This window comes from Vulpes vulpes, chromosome 16 (genome assembly GCF_048418805.1).
Source record: "Vulpes vulpes isolate BD-2025 chromosome 16, VulVul3, whole genome shotgun sequence".
In the NCBI taxonomy this organism is placed as follows: Eukaryota; Metazoa; Chordata; class Mammalia; order Carnivora; family Canidae; genus Vulpes; species Vulpes vulpes.
The window spans coordinates 42,085,038-42,100,087 of NC_132795.1; the positions used below are offsets into that span (position 1 = coordinate 42,085,038).

General features: G+C 43.1%; 2 protein-coding genes across 24 annotated transcripts in view; one reads left to right on the top strand and one right to left on the bottom strand.

Annotated features, from left to right (window-relative positions):
- Window positions 1-5,298: 5,298 nt before the first annotated feature.
- On the bottom strand, window positions 5,299-7,093 carry LOC112922186 (uncharacterized). Its single transcript, XM_072741591.1, has 2 exons — window positions 6,085-7,093; window positions 5,299-5,894 (listed from the first exon to the last, which is right to left on the bottom strand). Exon 1 carries the CDS (start codon window positions 7,091-7,093, stop codon window positions 6,317-6,319), a length of 777 nt encoding a protein of 258 aa, XP_072597692.1. The 3' UTR covers window positions 5,299-5,894; window positions 6,085-6,316.
- CNOT2 (CCR4-NOT transcription complex subunit 2) overlaps window positions 6,209-15,050 on the top strand; it is a 117,498-nt gene continuing 108,656 nt past the window's right edge. For 4 of the 23 annotated variants that reach the window (XM_026001726.2, XM_026001725.2, XM_026001723.2 and 1 more), the window contains exon 1: window positions 7,166-7,240. Coding sequence is in view for 3 of the 23 variants with exons in the window: in XM_072741752.1 (XP_072597853.1) it covers window positions 7,236-7,240 (5 nt within the window). In the remaining 20 variants the exon portion in view is untranslated. Of the gene's footprint in view, window positions 6,294-7,138; window positions 7,241-7,831; window positions 8,093-8,297; window positions 8,670-15,050 lie in introns of those variants that run through there. The other 19 variants (XM_026001727.2, XM_072741755.1, XM_026001729.2 and 16 more) reach the window with 14 other exon arrangements.

Here is a 15,050-nt window from a genome sequence, read left to right on the forward strand (position 1 = left end):
GATTTACTATTGTATATTCATTGAATCTTGAAACTTTCTGGGGAGTTATTTTACTTTTTTAAGTGGAAGATACTTTGTAACTCATACATAGAGTTAATTGGCGTTTTTATTAAAAAAAACACAACAGCTTAACCATGTATTTAAACATTTAACAGTTGATGTAGTTGAGTAAGCAAATTAAAAAGTATTTTGTTGATTCTTTTGCATGATGTGGGGGACAAAACTTCTATTGTATAAAGAGATTTGAATGGTTAAAAACCTACATCACATTATTACTTTTTAAAAAAGATTTTGACAGAGAGAAAGAAAATGTACAAGCAGGGAGAGCAGCAGGCAGAAGGGGAGAAAGAAGCAGGTTTCCTGTGAACAGGCTCTCTCCCCGGACCCTGAGCCAAAGACAGGCAGTTAAACAACTGAGCCACCCAGGAGTCCCTATATCACATTAATTTAGAGATGATTCATAGATATATATTTTTTTGATTCATAACAACTTAATTATCTTTGCAAGATGAGAATGCTGATGTTAGGTGGTAAGAGTGGATATGATAAAAGATATGCTACAATTTTTTTTGTTGATTCTTTTGCATGATGTGGGGGACAAAACTTCTATTGTATAAAGAGATTTGAATGGTTAAAAACCTACATCACATTATTACTTTTTAAAAAAGATTTTGACAGAGAGAAAGAAAATGTACAAGCAGGGAGAGCAGCAGGCAGAAGGGGAGAAAGAAGCAGGTTTCCTGTGAACAGGCTCTCTCCCCGGACCCTGAGCCAAAGACAGGCAGTTAAACAACTGAGCCACCCAGGAGTCCCTATATCACATTAATTTAGAGATGATTCATAGATATATATTTTTTTGATTCATAACAACTTAATTATCTTTGCAAGATGAGAATGCTGATGTTAGGTGGTAAGAGTGGATATGATAAAAGATATGCTACAAATGATTCTATTTTTTTTTCAAGATTTATTTGAGGGAGAGAACCTGCTTGAGCACACAGTGGGGAGAGGCAGAGAAAGAAACCTAAGCAGACTCTGTGCTGAGCACGGAGCCCAACGTGGGGCTTGATCCCACGATCCTAGGACCCTGAGATCATGACCTGCATCACATCTAGGCGCCTCTTTTAATTTTTTTTCCTTCTTTGGTACTGACTAAACCTTAGGAATGGATTGATTAGCAGTGACTTATTAAAGGCCATCTATCAATATTTCTGCATTCTGCATTCTAAAACACTCCCAAACCTGCCACCTGATTCTACACAAATTTTACTAGCTTCCTTCTGCTTATCTTAGTCTGCTCCTAGTTGCTGGCCCATGCTCATTTCTGCTTCTCAGCTGGCCTGAATTGTATTGTGTTCCCCCCATACTTATGAGGTACTAATCCCCAGTACCTCAGAACGTGATTGTATTTGGAGATAGGAATTTTTAAAAGTAATCAATGTTAAATGAAGTCATAGGAGTATACCCCAATCCAATATGACTGGTATTCTTATGAAAAGGGGAAATTTGGAAACAAACTCACATACAGGGAGAATACGATGTAAACATGAAGAGAGCCGTCTCCAAGCCAAGGACAGAGGCGCTGGGAAGAAAACAAGTATGTCTCAGACTGTGACGAAATGAATTTGTTGTTTATGCCACCCAGTCTGTGGTACTTTGTATTGCAGCTGCAAATACAAACTGCCTTTGCTCACATTACTCCCCTCACTGAAAACATCCCTTCCTTTCAGCCACATCTATCCAGTCATTCAACATGGAATTTAAACAGCCACTGGGTGAAATTATCCCTGACATACCAGTCCTCATTTCTGACCTAACAGAGAATTTAGTTTGTACTACAGATTTTAGCAGTTCCTATCACAGAGAGTAGATGCAAGGATTTCAGGAATCAATCTAGGTAAAATGCTTACAATAGTGCCTGGCATGTAGTGGATCTTAAGTGTTTGGTACATCTGTTGCTGCTATTACTATGTCTTAATTAGAAGGTAAAATACACAAGATTGGTAATTATTAGTGGGGCACAGGGAAGAAGAAAGGATAAAAGATTTCAGGCTTGGCAACTGAGTATGTGGTACTATTGCCCCAAATTATCCACTTGTTTCTACAAAGAGAGAAGTAGGCTTTTAAATAGTATTATACAATATTTTTATCCTCTGAAAGTTTAAAAACCATTAAAATAGAAATGATGAGATAAAGATAGGTGTAAATAAAAACAGTTCGGCAAGGCTGAATTAACGCTTTGTGCATATCATGTTAGCTCTTTGGGAGACTTACAAATTTTCACAAAACTGGAATTACAGTTGACCCTGGGAATAACACCAGTCTGAATTACATGGGTCCACTTATACAGATTTTTTTCAACAAATATAAAACTGTAAATGTATTTTCTTTATGATTTCCTTAGTATTTTTTCTCTAGCTTGCTTTATTATAGTACAGTACATAATGCATATAACATACAGAATTTTTTTAAATTTATTTTATTTATTTATGTATGATAGTCACAGACAGAGAGAGAGGCAGAGACACAGGCAGAGGGAGAAGCAGGCTCCATGCACCAGGAGCCCGACGTGGGACTCGATCCTGGGTCTCCAGGATTGCGCCCTGGGCCAAAGGCAGGCGCCAAACCGCTGCGCCACCCAGGGATCCCTAACATACAGAATTTATGTTAGCTGACTTTATATTATCAGTAAGGCTTCTGGTCAATAGTTCCTTAATAGGAACTTCTGACCATGCACAGAAAGGAGGTTAGGTGTTCTATCCCCTGAGTTATTTGAAGGGTCAACTGTACGTTTTAAATTTTCTTTTCACACTGAATAGATCATGTCAATAAAATTCCGTCCACATCATTTTTAAAAAAGTTATATTTATTAAAGTTATCTCTACATCCAATGTGTGGCTCAAACTTACCACCCAGTCATTTGGCCTCCTGACTGACCCAGCCAGGTGCTCCTCCTTCACATCATATTTAAGGCCTGAATACTGTTCCATACTATGCACGTAGCTTAATTTAACCAATATCCTCACTCTAGCAATCGAATTGTTACACATATTCTTATTTCCGTATGATACATTTCTATAAGAGGAATTGCAGGATCAAATGCTCATGCTCAAGGATTCTGATACATATTGTCAAACTGCACTCCAGAAGTGTGGAGATTTATATCCTCAGACATTTAAGAAGCCCCGTTTCTCTGAATGCTTGCGGGTATTATCAAGAAATAATCACTTGTTAAAGTAACACCTGCAACCAAATTAATGTATAACATGTTATGTCACTCATAAGTTAGACTATTAAACTTTTATATTACCAGTCAAAGCTTAAGATTCTTACTTAGCATCTTATTAAGATTTATTTACTTTAGAGAGAAGAGAGCGTGTGGAGTGGGAGTAGGGGCAGAGGGAGAGAAATTCAAGCAGACTCCCCACTGAGCGTGGATCCCAACATAGAGCCTGATCTCACAATCCTGAAATGAACGTGATGCCCACCCGACCAGGCTACCCAGGCGCTCCTCTTACCTACATTGGAGATAAAGTTACATAATAAATCGGACAACTACTTAGTGGGAATTTCTGCCCCAGATATGACATGGAATACTCTTCTGATTTGCCAGTGTGCCTCACCAATTAAGCTGTTTTTCGTGTAATAGCCTTATCAATTTCCCAGATAAAGGTATACATCTTCATTATCTAGGGTTGGAAGCTAGCATTTTCCAGTAGTTCAGCACTAGTTTTCCTAGCTGCTTCCTAGTTTGGATTTTACACATTCTGTAAAGGGTAAAGGGAATCTTTCAAGACATTTAAAAAGGAAAAAAAAAAAAAAGTTGACTTAATCTAAGGTAAGAATCTACTTCACTCATTCAATGATTTATTTACTGTCTCATTCATTCAACATGACTTACCTAATGTCTACTATGTGTGGAGAATAAACCAGTGAGCAAAACAAATGTAGTCCTTGCTCTCGTGGAGCTTAAAATTTTTATTAGGATGAAGTGAACCAGATAATAATAAAGATAATGATAAGTTGCAAAGGCTATTGAAAAACTAAATAAATGGGGGAAAGGAGCTACTTTAAATATGGTGGCCAGGGAAGGCCTTGTCAAGATGACTTAAGAACTGAAGAGTGAGAATGAGTTAGCCATACGGACATAAAGTCTATCCCAGCCGGAAACAAAACACCAAGGGCAAGGGTCCGGAGATGGAGTATCAGTTAAGATTAAATTCAGTTGAGAACAAGAGACCCTAAACAGTGGCTTTAGTAAGACAGAAGTTTACTTTTTCTCCCCTTACATCAAAATCTGAACATAGAGTGTGGGGCTGGTACAATGCCGTATAAGGGGCTTAATGGGATCACGTTTCCCCCAAATTGACAGTAAGAGTTCCAGGCTATTACATCCGTATTCTAGGGTGCAGGGATTAAGAGGAAAAGAAAAAAAGGACTGAAGGCCTGTCCCCTACAGATGGTCTTGAAGGGGTGCCACAGGGCATACCTGCTCATCTCATTGACCAGAACTACCGCATGGCGACAGCGAGCCTGGAAAATACTCTTTATCTCCGACGGCCAAGTGTCCATGTCTATTAGTATTAAAAAAAAAAAAAAAATAGAGGGCAGCCCAGGTGGCTCAGCGGTTTAGTGCCGCCTTCAGCCCAGGGCGTGACCCCGGGGGTCCTGGGATCGTGTCCTGCCACGGGCTCCACGCATGGAGCCTGCTTCTCCCCCTGCCTGTGTCTCTGCCTCTATGTGTCTCATGAATAAATAAATAAAATCTTTAAAAAATAAAAAAAATGGAGAAATTCTAGGGGATGACGGACAGTCCCTGCTACATACCGAAAGAGCCTGGTACATGCAGGGGGAAGGGTGGCAACTGGATAAAGCTGGACTACATGTGCTCAGAGGCATGTTCAGGCTTCTAACACACCATCTTGCAGAGTGGAAGAGAACCCCGAAGAGTCAGGAAGGAGCTGTTGGGGACAGGGAGGAAAGGACATGCAGAGGCGTTATCCCTCCTTGAATTTTCCTGAAGTTAAAAAAAAACGTGAGGCATGACGTGTAATGAAATGGATAATCAGGCAAAACATTTTCTCCTGGCTAGCTCAGCACCCTTTGGAGTTTAAGTCAGTTCACATATTTACTGATGTGTCCAAATACCTTGCATTCCACAAACGTAACGGTCCCCTTTCCTTTCCATGCTTTTCCCTCTGTTGGGAAGCTGATGGATGCTCTCTGCCTGCCCTTCCATGATAGGTCTTAAATTGGAACACCTTGGTACTTTTGGGGGGAAGGAAAAAGGACTGTATATAAGATACACACAAGGGGAGGAGAAATTTTATTCGCTGCAGATGCCTTTGACTTTACAAGAAGTGCTTATTGTCGTGATAGGAAAACAAAATAAAACTAAATAAAACTAAACAAAACAAAACAAAACAAAAAACAGCAAAAAAATTCACTGTATGAAACTACACAATTCCAAAACACACATGCAACGACTTAGGTTCAAAAATACCAGACAAGGGGGATCCCTGGGTGGCTCAGCGGTTCAGCGGTTTAGCGGTTTAGCGCCTGCCTTTGGTCCAGGGCGCAATTCTGGAGTCCCGGGATGGAGTCCCACGTCCGTCGGGCTCCTGGCATGGAGCCTACTTCTCCCTCTGCCTGTGTCTCTGTCTCTCTCTCTGTGTCTCTCATGAATAAATAAAAAGACAAAAACAACAAAACAAAAATGCCGGACAGGGCGGCCCGGGTGCCTCAGTGGTTTAGCATCTGCCTTCAGCCCAGGGCACAACCCTGGAGACCAGGGATCGAGTCCCACGTCGGGCTCCCTGCATGGAGCCTGCTTCTCCCTCTGCCTGTGTCACTGCTTCTCTCTCTGTGTCTCTCATGAATAAATAAATAAAAATCTTTAAAAAGAGAGAGGAAAAAAAAAGAAAAATGCTGGACAGGGACAAAAAAAAGGGAAAGCATTTATTGATACACAAAGGAGTTAAGAAATTATTTGGAAGAACAGAAATGTGATTTCGAGCGACAATCGCTTTTCTGAAAAAACAAAAAAAACAACAAAAAAAAACAAAACAAACCAGAGACTCCCACCTCCTGAAGTTTCCAGCGGAGCCTTCGCCTTCACTAGCGCATGGAGCAGCGGGTTGCTCGGGCGTCACGTGCGGACAGTGCAGCAGTGGCCGGAGATTCTCTCTGCCTGACGCGCGGCGAGTGCAAGCTCAGTGCTTTTAGAACCTGCTCCCCAGTAAACTCCCGTCCACTAAGTTTAAAAAAAAGAAAAAAGAAAAAAAGGAAGGATGGTGAGCAGCAAATAGCAACGCTTTCAGCCCAGGGGGGACTCACTTGTCAGGCAGGGATGGGGACGGGTGGCCGGGCCCTGCGAGTGCGCACACAGGCCCGGGAGGCTGCGGGGATCGAGGGGGCGAGAACGGGAGTGGGTGCGGGTGCGGGAGCGGGTGCAGGAACGGGAGCCTGTGCGAAAGCGGGAGCGGGTGCGGAAGCGGGAGTGAGTGCCAGAACGGGAGCGGAAGCGGGTGCATAAGTGGGTGCGGGAACGGGTGCGGGAGTGGGAACGGGGGCGGGAGCGGGTGCGGGAACGGGAGTGAGTACTGGAGCGGGTGCGGGAACGGGAGTGAGTACTGGAGCGGGTGCGGGTGCAGCAGCGGGTGCGGGAGTAGGAACGGGTGCGGGAACGGGAGCGAGTGCGGGAGCGGGTGCAGAAGTGGGAACGGGAGCGGAAGCGGGTGCGGGAGTGGGAACGGGTGCGGAAGCGTGAACGGGTGCGGGAACGGGTGCGGGAGCGGCAGCAGGGCCGACGTGGGAGGGGCGTGGTGTCGGACACCGACACGCTCTGCGCCCCGGGGAGGGCGGGCCGACGCCACCCCCCGCCCCGGACCCCGCGCACCGCAGCCAGACCCCGGCCGCCCAGGCCCCGCCGGCTGTAACGGCCGCCGACAGGCTGCGCGCCTCCCTGCCGGCGGACGCGGGGGGACGGGCTCGGAAGCGGCGCAGGAGGCGCCGAGGCAGCGCGGCGCCTCCCCCCACCCCTCCCGGAACGCGCGGGAAGCCGCCCACCCGCACCCCACGTCCCGCCGGCCATCGCCGCTCCCACCTTCCGCCGCCGCCGCGAGTGAAGCCGGAACGGCGGGGGTCACGGCGGGGGTCAGAGGGTAAAGGTCTTGCTCCCAGCAGCCTCCGCGGTGGATACGTCGCCATCTTGGATCCGCGGGACAAGAAAATTCATGCGGTGAGTTTTTGGCAAATTTTCGGAAGTCTGGCAGCGGGGCGCGCGGCGGGGGCGGCGGATTCGGGGCCCCCTCAAGGCTGGGGAATGCCTCGGGGCCGGACCGGCCGCGCCCGGGGCCCGCGGGCAGCGTCCCGGCCCGCCGCTTCCCGTTGCTTTTGTCTGGGCTCCAATCGAGAGAGGGAGAGCGGAGCGGGCGGGGAGGGGGGGTGGCGGCGGCGGCGGCGGAGGGAGGGAAGGAGGGAGGGGGGAGGGAGGGGGTGTGTGTGGGGAGGCTGGTGGACGGGACGTAAAGCGTCGCCGTGCTCGGGCGGCTGCAGCGGCGGCCCTGGACGCGGGGCCCTCCCGGCGGGAGCTGCGGCTTCCCCGGGCTGCGCTCCTCCGGGCTCCCGCCGGCGCCGAGCAGCGTCCTCCGCCGCGCTGCTTCCTGGGGAAGGACGGGCGGCGGCGGGGCCCGGGCCGCTTCCGAGCAGGCTGCCGCCGTCTCTCCCTCCGTGCACTCCCATCACCTGCAACTTGTGCGTGTGCGTGTGCGTGTGTGTAATGAGACGGACGCGGGGCTGGCTAACGGGCCTCGAGGAGCCCCCTCCCCCCGGGCCCTGGGGTACCGAGGGGGCGGCTGCAGGGAGCCGCGGCAGGAGCAGCGATGGGATGGTCCCGGGGCGGCCTGTGTTGGGCCAAGTTGCTAGTCCCCGCGTTTCCACTTCCGCCGCCCCCCGTGTCCCCCCACCTTGTGCTGTCTCGGGGCTGCCTTAAAAGTTTCACGGAGGAAACCGAGTGGGGTTCAGAGAGGCCCCCCCCCCACACACACACTGGTTGTTCGTGGAGGCTGCAGTCCCGCCCGTCGTCTACACGGTTGGTTCTTAGGGAATGAGGATTCCCTCGTCCTGTTTTTTTTTTTTTTTTTTTAATTAAAAAAAAAAAAAGCGCACTTGGAAGGTTTCAGAATGTGCATCCGCTGCGGCCCCCGTGGCTCCGGCGTCCCCCCCCCGCCCGAGGTCTTACATACGGGTACCACCCTGTCGGGAGGAACCTAAACACCAACTTCCTTTGAATCCCTGGGAGAGGCCTTCGCCCGCCCGCCCGCCCGCATCCCCCGGGAGGGAAGGGGGGGGGGCGCGTGCAACACGTTCTGTTTCATCTTCGTGGAACTTCTGCTCCAAGGCTCTGGCTTATTCCTTCCTTATAATTTGGTCTTCGGGGCTGTTCCTGATGGTTGGGAAAGGTACACACGGCTCGGAGCCCCGTAAACGTTCTCGGCCGAGTGGTAGAAAGTACGGAGTGAGAAAGGTCCGCTGCTCCCGAGGGAGGGAGGCTGCCCTTGCGTCTCGGGTTCAGAAGTGAACGCCTTCCCTGCCACGCGTGGCAGGCGGGATATTTAGAGCTCCAGAGTCGCCCGGAGTGACTTTCGGGGTCCCCCTCATGAAATAACGTAAGTGGAAACAGAGCAAATGGGGGGGTTTGGATAGAGATGTCAGAGTATCTAGGTAGGTTCAGGGTCTAAGCTGAACTGTTGGGGGGAGCCCTTCGTCTGTTGGACAGCACTTCTTCCTCAGACGTCAGCGCGCACGTGACCTTCCGCAGTTTTGTAAGATTGCCCTACCCCGGATCTAAAGGGTTAGTCGAGAATCACAGTGGACCGCAGTGGTTAAAATGTCTACATTGAAATGCTTAGAGGTCTGCCTGCGTTCAGGTATTTTCACTGAAATACTACTTAACGGGCCAAGAGCTTTTAGTAAGCTGTATGTATGTTGAACTCCTCTGTAGTTTGTTCTGAGATCGCAGTTCTTCTGTGATATTGAATCTAAAGGGAAAATAACAATGTATGTGTAAAAGAGGAAAAAATGCTCCACTTTCTTGACTTTGTAAGATTCTCAACTAATTTTAAAAAGGTGCTTTTCTCTCTTCCGTCTCTCCCCCCCCCCCCCCCCCCAGGGCAGTGAATTGCAGTGACTTCTGTGCATACTTTGTAATTTAGACAGGAATTGAGACGTTTTCACATTTTTTTGCATCCTAACTAACATTACATCAATAAAAATGAACTGTCCTAAGCAGAACCCTTTTATTCTCGGTATACTGTATAGAGGTATCTGTAACCTAATCTGATACTCTTGGGGAAGGAGAATTGCCTGTATGCTCAACCAAGCAGTAAATACAGCTTTTAAAAAAATTTCAGTTTCTATGATACTTCCGTTTTAAAGTAAATTTATGTGGTGGAAAAATTAGGGCAAAATGCTAGAGTGTATTTATATCCCCCCTCGTTTGAGAAGTACTTGATCTTGAAGATAAAATAAAACTCAGAATGATATTCCTTCCCAAGAGAACTAATTACCTATATTTTTACTTAATAACTTTGGATGTTTAATTTACTTTTTGATTTTTCAGGAGATACTTAACACTTAGTTATAACCTGAAATATTTTTGTTCATAAGTAAATAAGTGCTTCAGATTTATATGAATAGATTTCCTTAGAGCACTTCTAACATAGTTGTTTTGGTTTTTCTTTGGTAGATAATGGCATTAAAGGGTACTTCTTAAAAGCTTTTAGAGAATTTTTCACAATCTGTGGGAAGCAATAATTTTGCCCTATTTAGTGACATTTGCATCACAAGAGTTCTTGATGTTATAGAAAAGTAATGGCATGCTTCAATCTATGTATGTGAAAGTAGAGTAGTCCTTAATAGACTAGGGAAAATAAGTTTGTTTATTGCTTTAAAGTCACTCATAAATAGTATTTTCAAGTTATGTTGAAAATTTTGGGATCCCTGGGTGGCGCAGCGGTTTGGCGCCTGCCTTTGGCCCAGGGCGCGATCCTGGAGACCCGGGATCGAATCCCACGTCGGTCTCCTGGTGCATGGAGCCTGCTTCTCCCTCTGCCTGTGTCTCTGCCCCCCCCCCCCTCTCTCTCTCTCTCTCTCTATCATAAGTAAATAAAAATTAAAAAAAAAAGAAAATTTTAACTTACAAGTTTGCTCTGTTATTACATATTTAAAAGCAAATTTTCTGTGTACTTACTGGAATAGGCAGTAAGGACAACTTATGCAAATAGTGATACAGTCTTAGGAAAAGATACTACTAAATAAGATTTTGTTTGTTACCTAGACCTCTGGTGGATTTTGTGACGCAAAGAAGCAAAAGAAACCAAGGTGTCATCAGGTAGGGTAGTTTTACGGACAGAGTTAATCGGAGTTGCGCTGTAATTTTTGAATATAATTGCATACAATGCTGATATCAAGGATCTAGTGCTGTGAAAGGAATCATTCTGGGTGATGATCCAGGTGCTCATTCTGCCTCACTAAGGATAATTTCTAACTGTGATACTTAAACAGGAGTTGCATTTCATTGTGACTTTCACTAGATATTTTGAAAGAGCTATAGAATTGATTTCTGTTATAGAAAGTCTGCCTTTGAAAAAAATAAAATGAATATTAGGGTTTTCAGTTTTTAAAATTATGATCTTTACCTTGGTTTTGTTCATTGGACCTTTCCATCTTCAATTTAAATACTAAATACATTTTTTCTTGTTGCTTTAGTTTTTCTGCTTGGCATCGTTTAAGTTCTTAAAACTCCTCTCTCTGATAGCTCATGCTGATATGGCTTGTTCGTTTATTTACTTTGTCTATACTTTAGGGATGACCTGGAAGAAGAATTCCTATTACGTTTTTCTAACATTTTGTTCTCTGAAATGGAGATGCACATCTCTTGGCATATCACTTGGCATATCACGTTATGAAGTAATGAAACAGTTTGTAGTGTTTGTTTTTTGGTAACATCTCATGGCTTATATAACATGGAAATATAAGCTATGTAGGAGAAAAAAATTTCCCTTTTCTGGATACATGTTAATGTTTTGTATTTGCTTACTTGGGATCTAAGTCTGTTTAGATATAGCTAGATGTTTTGGACATATTTGCTGCTGTGAAAATTTTCCTTTTTGTGTGTGTGGTGTGTGTGTACGTGGCTCATGCATATGTTTTTGTGTGGGTGGGTGTACTTTTACTACCACTTCTCTGCTGTTTGGCAAACTTCTTATTCTTCAAAACTCTTCTGTGGTGTCACTTTTTAAATGAAACCTTTCCTGAGTCCCCAGATCCTTCTGTTGTACTGCTTTTAGTTTTCAAACTTCTTTGTGTCATGCTGCATTGTAATTTACCATCCGTCCCTACCTACCATAACCTTCTGGGGACTGTAAGTACCTTCCTACCTAAGAGGTAGGACTTTGTTTTTTTATGTTTACTTTATTTCTAGTACTTTTTATAGTGTGTAGTACTTAGTAGGTTATCAATAAATATGCAGTGAACTGACCTGGTGCCGGATCATCATTTGACTCAGTGCTTTCAGAGTGCTGTTTCCCAGTCCATAGACCTGAACAACAGACTGGAAAAGGGGATGGGATGAAGGGCACCCCATGTTCTTTTGCTTCCTTGGATTTTTTTCGTACAGCTTTGCATCTTAGTTACCTATGGGAAGGTAGGTAACCAGCTTCTTAGACAAGTGTATGTAGAGTAAGTGTAGGAAAGGGAAGGGTGTTAGTAATAAAGTGCCTCCGGCGGAGTGTTTATTTCTTGCTGTATTTTGTATGGCTAAGGTTACTGGTTGAAGGAGATATTTTGTACAGTCCCAGACTTACGGTGGTTAATTTTACGATTTTTTGACGTTATGACCGTGCAAAAGCGATACTCCTTCTGTAGACACTGTATTTCAAATTTTTATTTTTTTCCTTGGCTAGCAGTATGTTATTACGGTACTCTGTCGTGATACTGGGCAGAGGCAGCCACTCACAGCTCCCAGTCAGCCGTGCTATTACAAGGGTAAACAACCAGTACTCCTAAAACCATTCTGTCCCCCATATAACTGTCCTGTTTTTCGCTTTCAGTAAAACAATAATAAATTAAACGAGGTTTTCTATAGTTTATTGTGAAAGAGGCTTTGTAGCGTTTTGTCCATCTGTAGACTAATGTAAGTGTTCTGAGCACATTTAACTTTGGCTAGGCTAAGCTGTGACCTTCAGTAGGTTGGGTATATTAAATGATTTTCAGCATAAGGATGTTTTCAAATTACTGTGTGCTTATCAGGATGTAAACCTCATCATAAGTTGAGGAAGATCTGTATTTTTATTTATACAGTAATATATGTTTGCCATTGCTTAACCATGAGCTTCTAGTAGATTTGCACTTTTGAAGTTAGATTGTTATTGGTTTTTTTTTTCTTTTCATCTTTTTACTCCTAATGGTTGAGTGCCTAGGAGTTCTCCAGTTCAAATATCATTCTCCATATGAAAATTAGGTAAATTAGGTAGTGTATGTTAATTAGGTAGTGTATGTTAATTGGTAACCTAAAACCTAAAAAACTTTGAAACTGATTTTTTTTTTTTTTCTAAGCATGGTGGCTAATTCTAACAAATTGGTGACCTAACCATAGTCTTTATTGGTCTATTTAATTTTCCAACTTTCTGCAGCAGAAGTATTAATATGTTTGATTATTGGTGCTGCCTATATCATTCTGGGAATTTTTAGGTTATAAAGGTTATATGTATAACCATTTTTATCTTTTTAAAACCTGAAAAATTCCAATTCTGAGAAACATGGGCCCTTTAAGGGTTTGAATAAGAGATTGTACACCAGTATTTTGTGTCCATTTTCGAGAGGTAGAAATCAGAGTAAATGACATTACCTAATTGCATTTAGTGGAGATGCTAACATTTAACTTAAGATTTTAGAAATCTTATTTTTATGTTAAATTTACCAGAGACTTTTTAATGATTGAAAACTAAAGAAACAGAGAGCATGCTTTTTAAAAGATTATGATCCAGTCCTCAGGACACCAATCCTTTCTCTGCTTTTACTGAATTGAAATGTCTTTTTTTATATGAAAGTAGATGAGAGTCACACTTAGTAATTTTTTACTCAGCTAAGGAATGATAAAATAAGCATGGGAAAAAAATTATGTGTCCTGGAAATCTAGGTAACAATGAGTAGACTTGCTGCTTTTTAAACATATTGATATGCCATTTTTCCCCCCATTTATATATTTGGATGTTGAAACATAACTCCATTTTGTATCAGCATCTTGACAAAATGTAATGATTGATTATGTAATACAGTGTGTTTGGGAGAGGAACATTTGGTTTTGTGTCATATTTGGCAGGAATGTGTTTTTGTGTTCCTTTTTACATTGTAAATTATGCTTATCCTTCATACAGATTTTGTATTTTCTGTTTGTAAAAGAGTTTTTCAGAGAGATATCATAATAATAGTCAATAATTAATGCTATTCAAAGGACCTGATTCCTTTTGGCTTAATTTCACTACTTAATATTTTAGAAAATGGTTTGCAGCTTGCAGAGTACTTTCATATATGTTACCTCAATTTTTAGTTAATTTAAAATCTCTGTATCCAACATTGAGTTTGAACTTGCAGAACTCTCAAGATCAAGAGTTGTGTGCTCTTTCAATTGAGCCAGCCAGGTGCTCCTTTTATCTCAATTTTTCATGGTTGTCATTTTGATGGTTACTTTTTAAATAAGCTTATGTTTTAACATTAATGTAGAGATGGAACAGTCAAGCTGTTCTGATTATTATTAAAGTTAGTAATTGGGAATCATAAAGACCATTTTATTCTTAGACTGGACTCAGCGTCCTATATATTTCTCAATTTAATGCTATGATAATGCTAACTCTGTCCTGATTTACCAGATTAAGTAGGTTTAACTGGAAAGTTTTTGTTTTTAACTTGTCATCTTGCAGATTCAGGATAATTAATATTGACAGTTGAAAGGGAAGTAGCAGGAAATTTTTTGTTTCAAGCTTGACTTTGGCAAAATACAACAGTTCACATTTTCAAATATTGCAAACATATTTATCAAGAAATGCCAGAACTTTAAATAATATTGTTATAATAAGAATAGGTACTAGTGTTATATCACATTGTTATTTTGCAAGGACATCATGTGCTGAGCACATATGCCTTAAGCTTTGCCTTGATTTACTAGTGCACAAAATAGTGCTTTAGCAGCATAGTTTTTATAATTTGAGTAAGCATGTCTGGCCTTAGAAAAAAAAAGTAGAGCTATAAGCTTTCTAATCTATGCCCACTTATGAGAAATTGTGACTGTATTTGTAGACCTGTCCAACCAAACTTTGAGGTCCATGGCAAAACTATTTACCTGGCAGCAGAGAGCAGTTCCAAAGTGTTAAATTTGATGTAAAACGTACTTTTGTATTCTGTATGTATGTATCAGATCCTAAAAAAGATGTGTATGTGTAAAACAGTCGTAGTCCGGTGCTTCGGAGAATCTGACCTCCCCCTGCTCTTGAGCATAGTTTGAAAACCAGTGGACTTGATCTCTCACTTCCACCCTAAAATTCTGTGGTTTTAGGAAGTCCAGACGTTTTCATCTCTTTCCAGATACAGAATTCATAGAATCAGCCCCCCCCCAAGGGAATTTATTTATTTATTTATTTATTCATCAGAGACACACAGAGAGAGAGGTAGAGACACAGGCAGAGGGAGAAGCAGGCTCCCTGCGGGTAACTCGATGACACCCGGCACCCCGGGATTATGGCCTGAGCCAAAGGCAGATAGATGCTCAATCACTGAGCCACCCAGGCGTCCCAGAATTTGTTTTTGCATAACATCTGGGTAGAAATTGTTTTAAGTTTAAATTTCAGGCTCAAGTGATTCAATGTTAGCATTATAAATATTTTCACATAAATTCTTTAATGATTTGAGTGTTTATTCTCTTCTAGACTTTGCTGTAGCGCTGGGTATATATGACAGTGAACAAAACCAGTCTCTAACTTAATGGAGTTAAC